Below are 23,048 nucleotides of genomic sequence, written 5' to 3'. Positions count from 1 at the left end.
CAAAACAAATATGCCATTATCTGTCATGCATATAAAAAAACATTGTAACACTGAAACATTTGAAAGGCAGAGAGAGTAAAATAAATATAAAGAGAAAGAAAGAGCCTCCAGGAGAGTAAAAAATGCAAATGTAAAAAGAAGAAACTGTACCGGCAACAGATGCTGTGAGAGAAAAGATAGAGAGAGAAATAACTAAGTGCTGTTTGAATAGAAATGGACAGCATGCATAGCAGATGGCCGAGGTGGATATGAACACAGATAAACAGATAGTATAAGCAAAGAGAGAGACAATCTTTTACACCGGTGTCTTAAAAACACACACGTGTGACAGAGAGAGAGAGAGAAAGACCTTTTCTCTTTTTTTCTCTTGCACTTTATTACTTTTCATCTTTCTGAAATGACAAGAGTAATTTTAAAATGTCTCATCAAGCCACCCTTCAACACACAGACACCCACACTCATATGAAGAGAGGAGTTCAAAAGGGATTGTTTGAGAGAACGCACTCAAGATTAAAACAGAGGAAACCTCATTAAAACCGACATTAAATGAAACTTCAGTGAAACACGTCAGCCGTGTTAACATCACACAAAATTACACAAGTACCAAAACCTATTTCTAAAATAGTTCACAGTCGCATATATCTCCCCTATAATAATAACGCTCTTCTCTGCAAACATACACCATTTGAAAGTTTGCATGAGCATGAGCAAAAAGATCATTACAAGTGCTGGATGATTAAAGGCAGCGTCATTAGCAAAGATATCATTCAAACAGAGAGGATGGACTGGTACAAACCACATGTGTTCAATTATTGTGCTGTAGAGGTGCAGAGCTACAAACACTCGCTGAGGGTTCAACTCAATCTTCTGTTTAATCATTAAAGCTTGTGTGCTACTCAGACAGGCCTCCAGACAGGAAAGCAGCTATCAAACTTTCACAATTCCACTTCTTCTGAAGGAGGTAATAAAGTCCTGATGTATATGTGAAAGAAATTACATTAACTGTGGCCCAGCAACCTGAAGCAAATAGATGCACGAGTGAAACATGTTTGGACAGCTAAACCGCCATCCGAATAGGCAGGTTAAGTGTCACAGCTAGACCTGACTTTTCTTCACGTATAAATAATATTTCCTAGATTAGTTAGAGCCTCCATAAATGAGAAAGGTGCTTAGCACTGTAATTATTGTACACTACCATCTATTCTGTGTTTTTGTTTTATTAGATTGAGTCTATAAAACTAAATGATGAAAAATATAAAATGTCAAAAATAGAAAGCACTGGCTAATCTGCTTTTATACTGTGAGTCTTATGCAAGGAACAATGATGTTACTTGTAAATTTGATTCGAATTTGTTTTTTCTAAATCAATCTGTTCCTTATTCTTTATTATTGTTGTTATTAAACTCACTGGTTATTGTGTTACAAGCCCAGATGCTTAATCATAAGTATGCCACCATCCTTTCTATTCTAAAATCATTTTAATGATTGCTTGGAGTTAAATACCAAAAAAGAAAAGAAAAAAAAAATCCTTCCAGGAAGATTACAATCTCTTAATAAGCACTAATACGTTGATATTTTTTTTTACACCTTTTTTATTAGTATTTTATTAATGGACCTTTGACTTTAGCTGAAGTGCAAAAAGAGCTCAAAAACTTATTTTATGGCACAGTAATAATCTTCTAACCCACATCATCTCATCTGTTGCTTTTATTAGTGGTTTTGGGACAAGTGACCTAGAATGTACAGCGAGGAAAAAATATGCCATTTTCTGCTAGACTGAAGGGCATATAGATTAATAATGTCAGTAACGGAGTTAAAGTCAGATGGAGACTTTCTTTTCAGTTAATCACCTTATGCGCCAGAGAAACAGCCTCTGAACTTCCGTTCTAGCAGTTCTATATCTATGGTGTTGATGTCAAAGTGTAATAAGTGGATTTACAGGTTATAGAGTTGTCAAAATCTATGCTGAGAATTTTAAAGAGTTCAGGGGACGTCATAACAACTGGATGCAGAGTGGGTGATTTTAAAACAAGAGTACTTCATTCATGAATAAAGATCCTACCTTTACGGCGTAGACATACTGATACTGTATTTACATTTACATTTATGCATTTGGCAGACGCTTTTATCCAAAGTGACTTACAGAGCCCTTATTACAGGGACAATCCCCCCGGAGCAACCTGAAGTTAAGTGCCTTGCTCAAGGACACAATGGTGGTGGCAGTGGGGATCGAACCATTGACCTTCTGATTACCTAATTACCAGTTATGTGCTTTAGACCAGGGGTTCCCAAACTTTTCCATGACAAGGCCCCCCAAATACCACTAGGTTCTGGCCAAGGCCCCCCTTTTCCATGATGTGTTGTTAAACCCATCGACAATACTACGGCAAATGTAGAAATAAATAAATAAAACATTTAGGTGAACATCCATTAACCTTTATTGGTGTTGTAATAATAACATTTGTATGTCAGATCTTCATATATGGTAATTTCAACATCTTCAAATCTGGTACAGTAATTTCAACATTCAACATTCAAGTATCTTTGTGTGTCAGTGAATGGAAAAAGAGAGAGATCTTAACGAGAGGGTGTGTGTGTGTGTGTGTGTGTGTGTGTGTGTGTGTGTGTGTGTGTGTGTGTGTGTGTGTGTGTGTGTGTGAGAGAGTGAGAGAGAGAATGTCAATGGGAGGGCTGGGCCTGGTTGCAACATTCAACAATCTATCTGTGTGTGTGTGTGTGTGTGTGTGTGTGTGTGTGTGTGTGTGTGTGTGTGTGTGTGTGTGAGAGAGAGAAAAGAAGAAGAGAGAGCATATCAATGGGAAGGCTGGGCCTGGTGGCAACATTGAAGGCATATCAATGGGAAGACAACATTGTGTGTGTGTGTGTGTGTGTGAGTGAGTGAGTGAGTGAGTGAGTGTGTGTGTGTGTGTGTGTGTGTGTGTGAGTGAGTGAGTGTGAGAGAGAGCATATCAATGGGAAGGCTGGGCCTGGTGGCAACATTCAACAACATTGTGTGTGAGTGAGTGTGTGAGTGAGTGTGTGAGTGTGTGGGTGAGTGAGTGTGAGTGTGTGTGAGTGTGTGAGTGACTGAGTGTGAGTGTGAGTGAGTGAGTGAGTGAGTGTGAGAGAGAGCATATCAATGGGAAGGCTGGGCCTGGTGGCAACATTCAACAACATTGTGTGTGAGTGTGTGAGTGAGTGAGTGAGTGTGTGTGTGTGAGTGAGTGAGTGAGTGAGTGAGTGTGTGTGTGTGTGTGTGAGTGAGTGTGAGAGAGAGCATATCAATGGGAAGGCTGGGCCTGGTGGCAACATTCAACAACATTGTGTGTGAGTGAGTGTGTGAGTGAGTGTGTGAGTGAGTGAGTGAGTGAGTGAGTGAGTGTGTGTGAGTGTGTGAGTGAGTGAGTGAGTGAGTGAGTGAGTGAGTGAGTGAGTGAGTGAGTGAGTGAGTGTGAGTGTGTGTGTGAGTGAGTGAGTGAGTGTGTGTGTGTGTGAGAGAGAGCATATTAATGGGATGGGTGGGCCTGGTGGCTCCTACACAGTTTGTCAAGCCTGGGCTTTATGTCTGTCAGTGCAACACGCATGTCACTCTCCACATTTAGACGTGCTCTGTGTTTTGTTTTAATTACTTTTAAAGTTGAAAAACCAGACTCACACAAATAAGTGGTTGCAAAAGGAAGAAGGCATTTCAGAGCACTCTTGGCTAGGATGGGAAAGTCATTTCTTACATACATCCAGTAGTTAGAGAGGGAAAAATTAAAGAGCCTAAAATTTCATTTTTAAATCCCATGAAGTAGTCATCTCAATCAGCTCCTCCTGTGATTTTAAGTCCAGACAAGAGCCTACATCAGGGGCAAATGGGTTCCTTACCCAGTTTAGATGGGTGCTGTCAAGGTCAGGGAAATAGTCTCTGAAATATCCCTGGAGGTGCTCCATGTGGGATTTTATCAGTGGAGAAATGGTGTCCAACTCGCCACCAGATGACAGCAGCTCTTGGTGTAATAGTGGGAACATTTCTGTAATTCCCTCCTTGAGCTTGTTTGACCACATCGTAATCTTCAAGGAAAAAGCACGCACTTTGTCTTGCATATGCACTATGTATGTGTCACGCCCTTGCATGCTTTGGTTAAGCACATTCAGATGACAAAAAATGTCAGCCATATATGCAAGTTTGAGAATCCAGGCTGCATTTTTAAAACGGTCAGCCAGCTGATGTTTCTCAGACAAGAGAAACTCTGCGACCTCCCTCCGCAACTCATACACACGGTTCAAAACTGCCCCCCGTGAAAGCCAGCGTACGTTTGAGTGAAGCAGCAATCCATCAAAACAGGCTCACATTTCTTTACACAGAAGAGCAAACAGTCGGTGTTTCAAGGGGCGGGCTTTAATGAAGTTTACTACTTGTATTATGTCCTGTAGTACCTGATTAAGCTCATCATCCAACCGTTTAGCCACCAGTGCTTCTCAATGGAGCATACAGTGCGTGAACGCAGCATTCGGGGCCTTCTGTTTGATGAGAGCCGTCACCCCACAGTTCTTCCCAGTCATAGCCGCGGCCCCGTCAGAACACACACCCACGCAACGAGACCAGTCAAGTCAATTTGAATTCATATATTCGTCCAGCACTTGAAAAATCTCTTTCCCAGTAGTTCTACTTTCAAGTGCCTTACAAAATAAAATTTCCTCAACGAACATTTCTTGGGAAATGAATCTGATGTACACAAGCAACTTGGCAGCGTTAGCCACATCCGTACTCTCATCTAGCTGCAGTGCAAAATATTCGCTAGCTCTCACCTGGTCCAACAGTTGAGCAGACACATCCTCAGCCATTTCTCCAATACGTCTGCTCACAGTGTTATCAGAGAGTGGTACAGCGTCAATTTTCTTGGCAGCATCCTCACCCAGTAGCTCTTTAACAATGTCTTTGGTAGCTGGTAGTATCAAATCCTCCCCAATTGTGTGCGACTTTTTAGCTCACGCAATGTGAAAGGAAGCCAAAAACGATGCCCTCAATGCTCTCTCAGGGACAGTAGCTTGCCGCACGAATGTTGCTGACTGCCTGGTCAAATGTTCTTCCTTTCTTTTAAAAAAGTCGACTGGTTTTTCGGCCTCTGCTGGATGCTTCTGGTTCAGGTGACGTTGAAGTTTAGATGTTTTAAGCATTCGTTGGAGAGGATCTCGAAGCAGAGAACGCATTTGGGGCACTCATGTCCATTCTTCTGCGTAACACAGGTAAATCCATACTTTATGTATGCTGCCTCATACCTACGAGTCTTACTCGGCCAGGAGTTCGTTTTCTTATTTTTTTTATCTGAGGTTTCGATAGCTGGCTCGTCAGGTTTTTTCCTTTTTAAAAATCTATCCATTTTGATAGAGCTAGCCAGCTAACTAAATAAATAGCTGAATAGCTGAATTGGCGGTTGTTACCAAGGCTACACTGACAGATTACATGTGGTGTACTAGCCATTCAGAAATATTAGCATTAAAAGTTTAATGTTTAGATACGCGACAAATTATTATAATGCTATTTCATAACAATACTCATAATAATATAAATATTTTTATATACATTTTTAATATTTTAAAAATATTTATAAAATGTATAAAAAAAAAATCTTTTTTTTTTTTTTTTTAAATCTTTTTTTTTCCCTTCCAACTTGCTGCGGCCCCCACTTTGAAAACCACTGCTTTAGACCACTACACCACCACCACTGTATGCCTCTGTGCTCATGAAATTGTCTCATGAGACAACACAAAGTCATTTAAAATATCTCTGTATGAAAACTCTTACCATCTTCTCATGTCATTCACCCCTTGCGTTATTGTTCAGATGACGAGATTTTTTGAGCTTTAAACAGGGACGGGGGAGGGGTGCAACTATATTTATACATACACACATACACATGTGAAAGTGTTTGTTTTATTTTATATTCCTTTTACAACTGTTTTAATCACATTTAAGTCTCTAAAAATATAGTGATTCTTTAATGTTGAACTTGCATGTGTAATAATATGAGCTGTCACTGTTGGAAATTTCACATCAACTACATATTTGAACACAAATTATTAACAAGTTGAAACCTAAAAATTAAGCAGAATAACATGTATAACAATTAAACGCTTCAAAAAAAAAGTGCAGTGTGTTATAGCTGTCTGAATGTGATCTGCCAGGTCCAATTTACCTCCGTGGGAGTGGGAAAAAATTTACATTTAGAGTGACAGGAAAAACACCTCAGCATTTTCCCATAGTAAAGGGGTGCTGCAGACTCACACCATAAACTCTTGTTGAAAACTAAATTCTGTGCTCCCACATGTAAGCCACATGTAGTCCCACACGTAAACTCTTCTCAGCAGCTTCAATACAATGAGGAAGTTAGATGACAAAATTCGGAAGGGCGGCGTATGGAAAAGGGGCGGGGCTAAATAAGGAGAATAGAGAACATATTCTCATTGTTATTCTGCATTGTCAACATGCATTTATGATGCTTAAAATATGGTTATAGATGTTTTATAAGCATGTAATAATGTCAGTAATGAGATAGAGCTGACTTGAATTTCTTTTTAAATTATAAAGAATACACTTTCTAGATTTTTTTATGCTGCATCGTTAATGCACATTTCTGAAGCTACATCATAAGCTCACAATATCACAGCACTGTTGCCTCTAAAATACACACACGTACTGAGAATAAAGAGAATTTTATTATTCCTCAGAGGAGTAGAAAACCTCTCGCCCTTTTCCCAACCGTAAACTCTTCCATCTCATCCACCCATCTCTCTCGCTCTCCTCCCTTCTGCCTTATTCACTCTAAAACCGATGGCACAGGAATGACAGCTCTGATGCTTGAACTTTAAATGACAGATATGAAATTAATTCATAGGTGAAAATCCATCATTTCAGATTCAGAATTTCTGCCACCTACTGTACAAGCATCAAGAATTAATAGAGTAATCTTACAGCGAAGCAGAGAGAGGGATAGGAATAGAGAAAGAATGGTAGAGACAGTGGGAGAGAGGTCATTTTATTCTAATTTGTACCTCTGACAATTTCCTGTCAAAGGATGAAGAAACACAAATAAATAACCACATAAAAAAATAAATGAACAGAACAAATAAAAACGTATTACTGTCTGAATATGAAATGAAGGCTTGTTCCGCTGCTATTAAATGAAATGATGAAGGGAGGGAGGGAGAGAGAGAAAAAATTAATGCAGAGAGAAAGACGAGTTGAGGTCGATTCGATTTTTCTTTCTATCTCCATCTTTTCTGTATTCATATGAGTTTGTGGGAGTCATAATTCAATACAGAGGGGAGGTGTGACTGAGGTGTGGTGTGGGGGGCATGGCTACGTGGGCAGAGTATAGATATACATGCATTCTGCTGAGTTGTGTGTGTGTTTGTGTATGTGTGTGTTTGTGCTCTAAGGCAAAACCACTGCATTGTTATTGTATAGTGTAGTGAAAAATAATGACTAATAAAGTAGCATATAACATACACAGGCATATATCTGTGATCCATTATGATGTTTTAGATGTTCAAGGATTCTTGGCATTGCCTATGTGGACATAGACACACTGACATGATGTGAAATGACATTGTTGGTAAGACAATTTAATCGTTTCTTTGAGATCTAAAAGCCAAATGCATTTACACACTACTGTTAAAAATGGACGGTTACATGAGCTAATCTAACTCTCACGCACACACAAATACACACAAAAGATACACACACTATGTGAAGTGTGGAAAATAGCTGTTCCCTCATGCTCAATTTGGACTGCAGATGTATAGTTCAATTTGTACTGCAGATGTATCCATTCCTTGGATTAATTGTATTACTGTCTGATAATCATACGTCCTAGTTTCACCACTGCGTGTCTGTCTCAATTCCATCACCTTTGACTTTCATTATAATCTCTTTTTACCTTTTCAGGACTTGGTAAATTAAAAACCTTTAGTATGATAATTAATTTACTGTGGCTGTGTAATCTGCAGTCTGCCGTTGTATGAGGAAGAGCAAACTGCGCCATTTATCGGCTCCAGTGCACTGTAAACCCAAAGAATACTACTAACTTATAAACATTATCAGTGTAGCAATCAAAACCAGTTATTTAGTTGACCCAACAATAAACTTCTATGTTTTCTTAACGAGTAATGATGTTTTAATTTTATTTGAGTCTATGTTTTTTCGAATCCTGGCTCGTTAGGTCCTTTCCTGATTCCAATCCCACTCTGCTCCCCTGTCATTTTCTGTCTCCTCTCCACTAACTCTGTCATTAAAAGCCTACAAAAGGACCCCAAAAAAATAGCTGAAAATATATTTTTTTAAATGACAGTTTAATTAATACATTTATTACAGGTACTTAAATATTCTTGGGTAATCGGTTACAACAAAAGTTTTAAGTATTCTCAATTTATCGGGTTTTACCGTGTGGTGTGACACAGGCTGAACTGTAAAGATGGGAGTCTGCAGAGAGACAAGGGACCTCACCTCAGGTTTGGGGGAAGAGCACAGCTCCCAACAGGAAAAGACTCTTTTAGCACACGCAATTGCAGATCTCAAAAGACTGAGAACACAGGTGTTGTGAGCTTTTAAAAACCTGTCACAAATCTTTACACCAAAGTAGATGTGAGCATCAAGAGCAGATAAATGAACACAGGGAGACTATTAAGAAGCAATTTGCTGTTGCGCAAAATCTAAAGGTTATATCATGCGGTATCCTATGTTTCTGAGAAGTATTTAGCATATTAGTAAGGATGTGAAAAACTTTTTTTTGTCTGTTGACCTGTCAGTCTAAAGGAAGTATTGTATAGTTAAGCTGGTTTTGAATTCACCTGAAATCAATTGTACATCATTCATAAAGAGACAGTACCCACAAAAATTAACCCATTTACTCACCCTCATGCCATCCCAGGTGTGTATGACTTTCTTCTTCAGTACATAAACAATTATTTTTATAAGATATCTCATCTCTGAAGGTCCATACAATGGAAGCAAATGGTGACCAGACCTTTCAAGCTCCAAAAATTAGATAAAGGCCACATAAAATAATGATTAAATCCATGTCTTCAGGAGTGATATGATAAGTTTGAGTGAGAAACAGATCAATATTCATCTGCGAACATGTACATCTTAAAAGTACTTGTGGCGGGACGCTCTAAAAACAGCAAAGGACTCGACACAACTGCCAAAAATGTCTGTCTGACAGCCGTTAGGCTGGAAATGTAAGCGTAAGTGTAGTTCTAGTAGGAAGACTCACAGCTGTACATCATCATCAAGCCATTGTCTAGGTAGCTCCTAGAAGGGCTGGGCAATATGGCTAAAAAGAAAATTATCATAATATTTTTTCAAATCATTTAATATAAATATTTATCACGTTATACATTTCATACCATTAATAGGGGGCAGAACTGCACACCACATGTTTGTTAGACATTAAGAATGAATTAAACATAACTTCGACAACAATATAATATCAACCAGACAGCTAGACAGCAGCTACCGAGCCTCATTACCAGTATCCATGACAGCAGGTCTATGTTTTTTTACTTCATAAAAGGCTGATTTCATGACTGTGATTCAGTTAGCTAGTTGTATGAATAACTTTGCCGAACTGCTTGCATTCTTTAGCGACAAGTACCTCATGTAGAAAATTTAGAAAATAGGCAAAATATCGAATCGATATCGAAACGTACTTTTTTTGATAAATATCGATATTGTTTTTTCACCAACACCTAATCATATATCAGCCCTTGCTTTAAAAGTCTGTTTACAATCTTTCACATTGCTTTTTCATTGCACCAGCATGGCAACCTCCACCTCCCCACCACCACCAGTTGAGTCCTGTCCCGCACAGGGTTAGGCTCCTCACCCCTGCCTCCTATCTCTGACAGAATCTGAGTAGCAATTTCATCAGACAAACAGACAGGCTTATGCCAAAAAGAGACATTACATTCCCGTGTTTCATTATTATTCATCAAATAAATGTCATGCATTTACATTTATGCATTTGGCAGATGCTTTTATCCAAAGCGAATTATAGTGCACTTATCACAGGGACAATCCCCCTGGAGCAACCTGGAGTTAAGTGCCTTGCTTAAGGACACAATGGTGGTGACTGTGAGAATTGAACCAGCAACCTTCTGACTAACAGTTATGTGTTTACTTAAGTCTGCGAGTCATTCTGAAAGAACAACGGTGCTTTAACAGGTATAATTTTAAAGACGTAACTCTGAGAAGGTTTTATCATGCAAACTGTCTAAGGCTAAAGTACAGCATGCTGTCATAAAACTAATTAAAGGATCGCCTTACAGAAAATATAAAAACTAAAAACTATTTGATTGTTGGATGACTAGACAATCAATGTGACCCATCCCTATTAAGAAGCCATCTGTCATTGCACTAAGGTCATATTACACAGTATCCTGTGTTACTAATAAGGTACTAATAAGGTATTTAGCATGTTAACACATCTTCTTGTCTGTTTTGTAATAATGTGTCTCTCAGCAGACATTTTAGTTGAAGCAGTAAAAAAAAAAATGCTGACAGTTCTAGTTGTGCAAGAGAAAAAAAAATCAGACACTTTGTGGGGCTTGTGTACATAAAAAACTGCAGAATATATAAATATATGGGTACAGATTTACCAGGTTATTTGTTTTTTTTTTTAGAGAAGAGGAACCTTTTTAATGCTGCTTCCACACTGTTTTGTCTCAATGAGCAGAAACATCCACAACGTGTAATTGGCTTCATGAGTTCTCAGTAGGCACACTGACAACATTATGCAGCAGTTCAGCAGAAAGGGTTTTGCTTTTAAAGAACCTCTGAACTCACTCTGGATTTAGAAAAGTTTACTGTTGTAAGCTCTCTTCTCATACCTAATCTCACAGATTCACTTTCACACTCACACTCTCACCACACACACACACACACACACACACACACACACACACACACACACACACACACACATAATACCCTTGTAATTACCAGTAAAAAATTGTCCTCGTAAACCACATAAACATGCCCACACACACACACACACACGCACATCAGATACAATGCAGTCTGCCCTTAATGCGTCTGTTCGGCCTTTGCAGTTAATTTTAATTTGGATCTATTGACTCAGGAGAAATTAATTAGATCTCTCTAGACACAAATATGGTATCCATACTACATCCATCTTTCTGTGAGAGAGTGAAAGAAAGAGAGAGAGAGAAAAAAGAGCACCTTAACTGCTCATTCAGAAGGAAGCAAAACATGTACCCAAGTCCAAGGTAAATCTAGATGGGAAAAAAAATGTTTTGTGATGATTTTAATCATTTTGTGACTGAATGTACATTTGAAAATGCTCTCTGAAATTGACATACTATGTAACATATAAAAATAACATTTTCCATCTATATTTTTTCAATAACAGCCTCTTTGCAAAGCCTGCATTACATTTAACAGGTTAACAATTCAATCCACACAGAAATGTGCTATACAAACCTAAGGTCCAGGGTCCTTGGTCAAAATAAACTTCAACCACTCGAGTCTAATACTGGGATTCTCTGGAAGGCTATGCAGGGCCCAGATGCTGCCCCACGGGCAGAACAAAACAATGTCTGTCAGAGATCCCCCACATCTAGACATCAATTAGATTTTCAGAAGAAAATATGAGTGGTGATTGCCCATGCAAAAATCAAATCAGGGTTTTCAAACACCCTAACCCCGACAGTAATAGAGATGCTTGCCTTTGCAAACATCATCTTCTTGTGTTAAGAAACAATTATTACTTCTCCATGACTGGGTGGCAATGTTGCTGAATATGTAAACATCACAAACAAAGATTTCGGAAACAAACATTTTTTACAGTTTGTTTCAATAAATGGGGAGGGGTCTATGTGTTATTACCGAGTATATCTACAAACCAGGCTACAACACTATTATTTCTCAACTTGTATTTTAAAACAGCAAAGACAACCCTCTTTTTTAATGATATGGCATCTTTAAATTAGCTTGTATATAATTAATATAATAATATATTTAATTATATCTCATGATCCTATCACTGTTAACATTTAAATTAAAATGTTAGGCAGACACTGTCTTATCAAAGTGACTTGATAAGAGAGTGTGCATATATTATGTAAGTGAATAAGAAGATACTAAGCAAAAAGCAGACAGAAGATACAAGTTAAGTACTAAATAAAAGCACTACAAGCAAGAACAAAATCTAGTGTGGATGTAGTGCTTAACAAAATGTACAGGAATGAATCTTGGAGCTTACTGTAAATGTGACAGATGGTAAAGGAAGTCAGGAAAGGTCAAGGATAAGTTTTTTTTTTAAGTTCAGTCAACAGGACTGTGAATCTGGCATGAAGTGAATCTTAAAAAAGGTGTTTCTTAAATAGTGCTGTTAATACAATAAAATACCAATATATCGCAATAAGTTTTCTCATGATATTGTATCAATATTTAGATCCATTTATTGATATTGATATCCAAATTTGTGTGCATTCACATCATGTAAACACAACAGAGTTGGCACGTTTTTACTTCCAAATCAGTTTAATGAGCTCACCATAAGAAAAAAACCATATGATTTCTCTTTTCCGTGGAACATAAAGGGAGGTGTTAGGCAGAATGTTAGGAGCCTGACAGCTTCACCATTCACTTTTGCATCTTTTTAAATACAATTAAATTAAATGGTGACTGAAGTTGTTTTTTTTGCCTAACCTCTCCTTTTGTGTTCCACAGAAGAAAGTGATAGGGGTTTGGAATGACAATGGGGTGAGTAAATTATGATATGAACTTATATTTTTGGTTAAACTGTTCCTTTAGGAGAAACGAGGACAACCAGCTACACCCAATCATCACCAAAACAATGATTTACAATGCTTCCACAGGGGTCAATCAAATATAACCTAATGTTCAGTATGTGTGTATAACAATAAAATAACCTTAATGTGTGTGTATATGTGTGCGTATTATATAATGGAGTGTGCCTTACACACCAAAGTAGTTATTAGACCGGCGCATAAATATTGCATCAGTGAGTAGTGTAGAGTAAATGGTGTGTGTATGTGTGTGTGTGTAGAGCGAGACTGGCAAGTCTGTTTAACTGCATGTGTATCTCCCTCTGCACCAACTCTCATTAAAATTGTAAAGTCATACACTGATGAGGGCACTTCAGAGTAACGCACATGCACATACAGACAGACACATATGCACATGAATGAAATCTCATTGAACAAAATTATCATCACAATCTGGTTGACCTTAAAGAACCTCCGTCCCTTACCATTATCAGGCTCAGACTTGCGCTCTTGTTCTGTATCGGTGAGGGACAGGACAGAGTTCGCTCGGCTTGACATACAGGAACTGTGCTCTGACTTCACTTCCTGCATCCACAATCGCAAGGCGTGGTCAGGAGAGGCCCCACCCTCCGACTCAGGGTCTGAGGTAACACCTGCAGACACACCCCTGGGGTATGCAAGCTCCTGATTGGCTGCATGAAGTTCTGTCTGGAAATCAGGGAATGCAGTTTGGGAGGGGTCGGAGAAATCTGAGAGAATAAGAAAGAAAGAGGTTCATGCAAATAACTTCAAACTTAAGTGCAAATCAAAAGTCATGTAAGTACAAACACACAGACACCCAACACACAGGCTAGTGGATTACAGCTCAGTGTACTGACTGAAGAGACTTATGGAGCCATGCTGAGAAATTATTTTCTTCTTTCTTCAGAGATGGAGAATGGCTTGGTAACCCCCAAATAAATATTTTACACAAATAAGTCTGCTTTTAACTGCACAAAATTTGAAAGCCATATAAATTCCCTCAAGAATCTCAGAGAGTGGATGAGACATAAGGGTTTACACACACACAGGAAGCTTTCAGTATGTGTGTGCACCAGGACTACTTTCTCCTCTCATTTTTACGCTTAAATCTGTGAAGCTAACTCACTATTTAACACACAAACACACAATACCTGCTTCTCTCACAACACCACATTCTCTCGCTGTCTTTCTTATTTTCTTCTCCCCTTCTCATTTAGGGTTGGGAACCGATAAACCAGTTCTCTTTCTAAACTGGTACTATTACTGAAAAAATACCGTAACCGTATGATTTTCATAACTATGGTTTCCATAAATGGTTCATGAATGTGCATTCTTCAGCCAATGCGAAGGAAAACCGTATAAAAAACTCTGACAGTGTTTCTTGCTGCGCTATTCAGCAGCAGCGCTGCCCTTCTCCTAAATCAATACTGCAAAATACACAGTGTGACCAGTGAAATGCAGGAAGTGTGTTGATGTGAAGAGGGTCTGTAACAGAAAAGGCATGCTGCCAAGAGAGGGCATCAGCCTTGGTATTTTTAGATCCAGAATGGTACGTGATAATACATTTAAATATATTAAAAAACAGGGCCCACCTTGCCTGTCAGGGGTTCAGTCGTTTGGCCTTGTGTAAGTATTGTACGTTTATGTGATCAGTCAGAACTCGGAATGGGTGGAGTGCTACTTCCAGCCAGTGCCTCCACTCCTCCAATGCGAGCTTGACTGCCAAGATTTCCCAGTCACCAGCATCATAGTTGTGCTCTGTAAGAGAGAGTTTTCTGGAGAAAAAGGTGCAGGGGTGTGTTTTACCATCGGACAGTATCCTCTGAGGTAGGACTGCTCCCACCCCAGTGTTAGATGCATCCACCTCCAGCATGAAAGGCTGGCACAGGTCTGGGTGGGAGAAGATGGGGGCTGTGGTGAACCCAGTCTTCAGAACTTCAAAGGCCTGTTGAGCTCCTGTGGTCCACATAATGAGAGTCAGACAGCCTTTGGTCAGGGTTGTGATGGGGGCTGTAACAGAACTAAATCCACTAATAAATCTAAAAAAAGAAGTTTGCAAATCCCATAAATTGTTGTACCTGTTTCAGTGTTTACCAGGAAGGAGGTATAGGACATATGGAACTGGCACTTCTACAGTTTCACATAGCTGATACTTAAGGAGGCAGAGAAGTACCTGTTGAACATGCTGGAAGTGTTCCTGCTGGTTTCTGGAAAAAATGAGGATATCATCGAGGTATGCGACCACCGACAGTTTGATAACGTCTTTTATTACATCATTCACCAGGGCCTGAAAGACAGCAGGACAGCTGGATAATCCAAAAGGCATTACAAAGTACTCATAGTGGCCACTAGGTGTACTAAATGCCATCCTCCATCTGTCCCCTTACCTGATGCGCATCAAATGGTATGCATTACGCAGGTCAAGCTTGGAGAAAATGGTTGCTCCTCTAAGCAGGTCGAAAGCAAAGGACATGAGAGGTAGGGTATACTTATTCTTGATTGTAATTTTATTTAGAGCTCTGTAATCAATACAAGGGCACAACCATAGCCCTAGTCTGAAAAGGTATACAAATGGCTACGGGGAGGTAACTCCTGGTATATGTGGTGGCATGGCTGTATCTTTCTACTTGAAAAAGACATCACACAGGTCATGATAGGCCACAGGAACTTGGCAGAGATCTAACTCAGGACAAGGCAATTCAGTCTTCGGCTCTGAGGGAGAGGTCATTAATTTAGAACTGGCCATGAGGAAATCAGACTTCTCTGTCAAACATATCTTTGAACACTATTGACTACTGACCAATCGAACAGTGGGTTGTGGGTGCGAAGCCAACAATAACCTAGCACCAAGGGGTCTTTGGGTGAGTCAACTAAACAAAACCGAACAAGTTCACAATGGGCTCACTGATTTGGTCACCCATGCAATCTATCTATTGCCTAGGTGATGGCCATCCACAGCTTGAATGTGCAGAGAATAGGGACTCACCTCCATGGGCATGTTCATCTGCTTGGCAAGGGAGAGGTCAAACAATTCTCCTCTGCCCCCGAATCTACCAGTAAAGTCAATCGGATCAGTTCTGGACCATTCTACTCCCAGGAATTCAGGATCATACGTGATTGGGGTGGTGAGGAATGTGTTGCTCCACTCAGTAGTGCACCCCATCTAACTAGTGCTTCCTCCGCAGTACAGACATTTTCCTTTGTGGCAGTGGATCTTGGTTGGGAACAGCGAAGCCAGCATCTCTAGAATTAAGGAGCACTGGGTCAGGTGCTCTGCATTCCTCCGGGGCTCCATAAAATCATTGTGGTCAAAGGAGAGGGGAAAAGAGGATGCAGGATTTGGCATGGGGCGGTGCCTCTGGCACTCTTGCGGGCATTGCTTGTAGCCTTGTCTGGATGTCTTGCTCTGTGACGGGGAGCTGCTGAATGGCTGAGCTTAGCATAAAACAGAAAACACCACAAGGGGTGAAATCAGGGCAAACAAAAGAAAATTTTCTTTTGCCAAGTAACACACTCCACGAGTTGAAAACAGGACAAAGTACAACAAAGTATACATTCTTCTTAAATCTTCAACTACAAGGAGTGAACAGAAATAGTCCACAAGAAAAGTCCAAGATCAAGACTCACAAAGAACACGCTTCAGCACAGGAAAATCAAGCCCAAGTAATGAGTTCAGTTTGGCAGCGGTTTAAATAGCCTGAAGTAATCAGTCTCAAGTGAATCTACTGACATAATGATGACCAGAATAAACTCTCACAATCAGGGTGGAGACACACAGCAGTAGTTCTCCTCAGTCTAGTGTCTGATGTAGGTATGACACCTGTCACCTGAGCTTGAATATCGAGGAACGCCCAGTTGACACACATGCCTGCACGCTCCAGAGGAACAGTAGGATAGAGCAGAGCACATCACTCGAGTGAGTGATTCTTTGGTGGATCGCACAATATGCACACGAAAAAAAAGCTTCAATCACCCCACGCACATCTGTGTACCACATGAGAAGAATATTCAGTGCTTATAAAGCACCGAAAGCAAGATATAACATAAAATGTACTTGGCAGCACAGAATTTTACTGAGGAAAAACCAAGGTAGTTAAAGATAGGCCTTCACATTAAGAGTTTTGTTGTAATAATTGGATAAAAAAATAAGGAAATGTTTTGTTTGTTTAGAATTGTTATTTAATACATAGTTACAGTAGGACCAATTATTGGATTACATGTAAGCGTCTAAAAATATTTGAAAATTCATTAAGAAATCTGTGTAAACACGCCTTTTGCAAGTATTGTATGCATCTGATTTGTTATATCTGCTCTGTTGAAATCTGAAATTATCACATAATTTGGCAACAGACTGCTAAGGGCAGTAAATGCAATGAAATCTGAATTTATTTACAAATTTTTATTCCTCAAAATTAAGAATCTTTAATGAAATTATTAAAAGGAATCAAAATCGTAACAGGAATCGTAAGCTTTCCATCCATTCTCATTTAATAACTTCTCTTCTTCTAATTTAATTTCAAAACATCTCATAACTTTTTTCTCTCTGGATTTGTCAAGGATTCATGTTTTTCTGGATGTATGTGGCACTGTGGTTTAGCTGTGTATGTATGTGTGTATGGGTGTGCGGGTGTGTGTATTTAGAGGGAGTGTGATTTCCAGACCTGTGTGTGTGTGTGAGAGAGAGAGTGGAGCGAGGTCTTTATTCAAGTGTCCTTTGGAGGGTGTGTTGTTGGCAATTCTAAGCATTCACAAATTTAAACTTTCAGACATGATGTAATTCACATGAATATGCCATTTTGTTTTTAAAAATGTATAAGAATGTGTATGAATATTAAGTTGCCCATTTTTTAGAGTCATTACGGTAGTTGCACTCGTAGACTTGTTACACCGTGAGCAGCAGGAGAATAAAGAGACTGCAAACGGGTATAAAAACAATTGAAACATCAAATAAACATGCAAATACAAATCAAAAGTACCCGTGATGAAACTTGAATCGTGAACGATAGAGACTGTATGAGCCACCATAAGTAAAATTACAAACGTATTGAGGGAAAAGGAAAAAAAGAGAATGCATAAATAAATAAGTAAATAAGAGAGAACAAAAGGAGAGGTAAACACAAGAGATGATAAGTACAAATAAAGAGTAATATATGTGCAGCAAATAAACAGATATAGTTTCAAAAGATAAGGGGTAACAAAGGTAAGAGAGTAACAGTAAATAAAGATGAATGTATATTCAGCAAATAAAAGGTGGGTAAATGGTACAACTTTAGCAAATTAACTTTTGTATATGTATTTTGATATATGTATACTAACATTAATATATGTAGAGATGTAATACTAAGGGGAAGAAAATAAAAAAATACAAAGGAAATTTTTGACTATTCTGTATTTACTATTAGCTTCAGGCTACCGTGCAATTACCATGCGATGCAGGGCACATGCTCCCCCTGCTGCAGCCACTCAAGCGAGGGTCCACAAACCCGTCCCCAGCTGCAATACCAGGACCCCCCACTCCACACACCTTGTCCTGGCAGCAACCCACTCCCAGATCAAAGGCCACGAGTCCTGCCTTGCAGGAATAAGTTCTGCCTTTCAAGTCCCTTTGGTTGGTGTGGTCATCACCATTGCTACCTGGGTGAAATGTACTCTGAGAGCACAACTCATTTCCAGGGTCACTGCAACCACTGTGGTCAACACTATCGCCACCTGGTGGAGAGTTCAATTTATATGACCCAGGTGTTGCAAGGCTTGTGTTCATATATATATATATATATATATATATATATATATATATATATATATATATATATATATATATATATAAGTATAATGATATATATATACCACAGTTAGTTCCGGTCCTCGAATCTGATTGGACGAGAGATGTTCCATGAGCACTGATGGTGTGACAGCATCAGCACTCAGACGCTTCACTGTGTGTGTATTACTCTGCTTGTGTTCGTGCTGTTCTAAACTAAAGTGTAAGCGTAGTGCATATTTGTTAGGAGTTACTGTCTTTATTTTTGAAATAACATATGTTACCCAGCAGGTGGTGGTAAAAGATCATTTTTGTGTGTAATATGAGCTAGTTGGTTACGTAAAGTGAATCCGTTAGTCATTGTTTAAATAGAACTGCGCTCTGTGAGTTTCTACATTGGATACATACTGTTAATGACGGAGGACATCACTGTTTCTAAAGCAAATTACTTGTGCACCGGCTACCCCAAAATAGAGAGGAATACCCCACTTGGACGTCTATATTCTACTGAGAAAGCTGACCTACAGGAAGCTGTAAGCATCTCTGATTGGGTGTGGCAACAGGTGATCGCATACGCTCCATCTCTCTCTCTCTCTCACACACACACACACACACACACACACACACACACACACACACACACACACACACACACACACACAGACAAGAACGCACATCCATCTGTCTATCCTTGTTTATCCAATGACTTGTTAGAAACAGCACAAGCCCTGATACTATTTCTGAAGTGAACATTTTGAATTACTAACGGAGGATTGGACGCATCATTTGTTTTGAACCAGCAATGGCAGATTCTGATCGGTCGCGTAATAAAGTAGTTCTATGCACAAATGCGTTTTTATGACCGTACTCAGTTTTTCATTTTTTTTTTAAATGTACTTGTTAATTGAACTGTTGTATATAAGCAATATCAAACTTGCAATCGTGCTATATGGTCCTTCATCAGCACTGCTGTAATTACCTACGGCACTCAGCCTCGGCCTCACCGAATCACAGCAGTGCTGATGTAGGGCCATATCCTACTCTTGCTCATGTGATATTGCTTAAATATATATATATATATATTAGGGCTTTCAATTTAACACATTAATTCAGTGCAATTAATTTGACAAAAATAATGCTTTAAAAAAATGTACGCAATTAATCGCACCATAATAAGAAAGATTCCTGAAAAATGCAAGCTTGTAGTACCACTTGTTTACTCCAGAGGGCAGTAAGTGAAATTTCAGCTGTATGAGCAATGCACAGTTTATACATTGAAGAAAACACTTCAGTAGGCAGAACAACGCAAACTTGCGTTATGTTCTTGCATTCAAAACATTTGAAGGAGCGCAAATGCGAACTAAGGTATCTCAAGATGTGTTTAAATATTGAGTATTAAACTATATTTAACTTGAAACAGTGAACTAAACATTTTATGTTTATGATGCAACGCACCCGAGACGCTACACAAGCATGTCTGACGCAGGTGCAGATTGACGGGCTCTTAAACAAGCCCCCATAATAAATCTCCAACTGATTGACAAATTCACTTGTGAAATGGATTGCTGTGAACTGTATGCCAATGACTGACTTATGATCAATAATATGGTAGTAAACAATACATTGTATTCTAAAGCCGCTTTTTGTATTGTCTTATCAACGATTAACTCTTCTGCTACAAGAATGTATGCATTTTAATTATCTGAATATTTTTATTATATATATATATATATATATATATATATATATATATATATATATATATATATATTTTAAATATTTAAAGGTAACTATGTATAATTATATATTGATATAAATATCTATACTCTTTATATATTAAATTATTGTTATATGAGGGGCTTTCTCAGCAAATATTTGTATATGCGATTACTCACGATTAATTAATCGGGACACCATGTAATTAATTTTAAAAAAAATTTTAGCGATTGACAGCCCTAATATGACTTCTACGCTCGGTTTGAAGTGCAGAATGACGTGATGGCGAGGAAGTCCACCCCTCCTCCCAACGACCAGGTGCTCTGTCTTACCACGGCAGATGTGAGGAAAACTCTACGTAGAGTCAACCCACGGAAGGCTGCTGGACCAGACAACATTCCTGGCAGAGTGCTCAGAGGATGTGCAGACCAGCTAGCAGATGTTCTTACCGACATCTTCAACATCTCTCTGAGCAGCGCCGTCGTTCCAACGTGCTTCAAGGCCACCACCATCATCCCCATGCCAAAGAAGTCTTCAGTGTCCTGCCTCAACGACTACCGTCACACTTCCACCCATCATCATGAAGTGCTTCGAGAGGCTCGTCATGAGGCAGATTAAGACCCAGCTGCCCCCCCCACTAGACCCACTGCAGTTTGCGTATCGTTCAATCCGTTCAATGGATGATGCCATCACCACAACCCTCCATCTGGCCCTCACCCACCTAGACAATAAGGACTCATACGTTCGAATGCTGTTCATAGATTTCAGCTCAGCATTCAACACAATCATTCCCCAGCACCTGATTGGAAAGCTGAACCTGCTGGGCCTGGACACCTCCCTCTGCAACTGGATCCTGGACTTCCTGACTGGGAGACCTCAGTCAGTCCGGATCGGGAACAGCATCTCCACCACCACCACACTGAGCACTGGGGCCCCCAGGGCTGTGTGCTCAGTCCACTGCTGTTCACTCTGCTGACTCACGACTGTGCAGCAATGCACAGCTCGAATCACATCATCAAGTTCGCCGATGACACGACCGTGGTGGGTCTCATCAGCAAGAACGACGAGTCAGCATACAGAGAGGAGGTGCAGCGGCTGACGAACTGGTGTAGAGCCAACAACCTGTCCCTGAATGTCGACAAAACAAAAGAGATGGTTGTTGACTTTAGGAGAGCGCAAGGTGAACACACTCCGCTGAACATCGACGGCTCCTCTGTGGAGATCGTCAAAAGCACCAAATTCCTTGGTGTTCACTTGGCGGAGAACCTCACCTGGTCCCTCAACACCAGCTCTGTCTCCAAGAAAGCCCAGCAGCATCTCTAATTTCTTCGAAGGCTGAGGAAAGCACATCTCCCAACCCCCATCCTCACTACATTCTATAGAGGGACTATTGAGAGCATCCTGAGCAGCTGCATCACTGCCTGGTTTGGGACTTGCACCGTTTCGGACCGCAAAGCCCTGCAGAGGATAGTGAGGACAGCTGAGAAGATCATTGGGGTCTCTCTTCCCTCCATCAAAGACATTTACAAAAAACACTGTATCCGCAAAGCAACCAGCATTGTGGATGACCCCACACACCCTCACACAAACTCTTTACCCTCCTCCCGTCTGGCAAGAGGTACCGAAGCATTCGGTCCCTCATGGCCAGACTGTGTAACAGCTTCTTCCCCCAAGCCATCAGACTCCTCAATACTCAGAGACTGGTTTGACACACACACACACGTGTCCTGATTTGCACTTTAATTACTGTCACTTTATAACTGTCTGCTACCTCAATAACTGCTATGTGCATAGAACACTATCTCATAGTATGTTATGTTTACATTTTTAGAAACTGTCATCTTTTTGCACTACTGAGTACTGGTCGGCGCTGCACTGTCTATTGTCCTGTTCATTGTCAGAAATTTGTTGTACTGTCCCGTACTTTTTGCACATGTTTGCACGTGCACTTTATATAGGTATATATAGGTTTTTTATATAGGTATTTTATTTCGTTGTGTTGTCTCATGTGGTCCTGTGTTGGTCCTTTATTGTTTTTATGTAGCACCATGGTCCTGGAGGAACGTTGTCTCGTGTGTGTATGTATATATATACATACACACACACACGCACACACACACACATACATATATATATATATATATATATATATATATATATATATATATATATATATATATATATATATATTCTATGTTATGGGAGCAGCCAATTTCCTCCAAAATTAAACACAAAAACGTATTAATGCAGTGTTTCTGCTACTCCCCAGAAAAAAAATGCTATTATATGCAAGTCATTTTAGTGTCAACATAATAAGCAATGTACATTATGCGTCAATATTTACCGATAATTGCTGCAATAATAGCTGCTGCTCTCTGCCCCGCTTAAAATCATTGGCAATTCAATTTGTTTGGAACTATTGAGAGCTACACGAATCACGTGACCGCGCGGCGGCGAGATCACTGTCGCAACCGTCTATGTTCGCAACTCTCATATTTAACGGCTCTGGGGTGCGTTTCCCGTACAACGACGTAACTTGCTGCTCCACTACCGTAGTACGATGCACTGTTGAAGAAATCAACTTGCTAGTCACGACTGTTTCCCGAAACCGTATTGTCGCAAATTGGTCGTTCAACCACGTTGGTTAATGATGTCACACATGTGGTGGAGTAAAAACAACTTTTAATGAATCTGTTTGCGATCAAATTAATGCTAGATGTTTTGCTATAAATTACGGACATGTCATCTGAGG

The 23,048-nt window shown here is 39.6% G+C and overlaps 1 protein-coding gene across 1 annotated transcript in view; it reads right to left on the bottom strand.

The window, feature by feature from the left end:
* The window catches only part of LOC127633466 (teneurin-1-like), a 317,015-nt gene that overhangs the window by 220,947 nt on the left and 73,020 nt on the right, over positions 1 to 23,048 (bottom strand). The window contains exon 3 of the mRNA XM_052112592.1: positions 13,284 to 13,547. Coding sequence (XP_051968552.1) covers positions 13,284 to 13,547 — 264 coding nt within the window. The remainder of the gene's footprint in view (positions 1 to 13,283; positions 13,548 to 23,048) is intronic.

This window comes from Xyrauchen texanus, chromosome 3 (assembly GCF_025860055.1).
Source record: "Xyrauchen texanus isolate HMW12.3.18 chromosome 3, RBS_HiC_50CHRs, whole genome shotgun sequence".
Classification (NCBI taxonomy): Eukaryota; Metazoa; Chordata; class Actinopteri; order Cypriniformes; family Catostomidae; genus Xyrauchen; species Xyrauchen texanus.
This window is presented reverse-complemented; position numbering and strand designations above follow the sequence as displayed.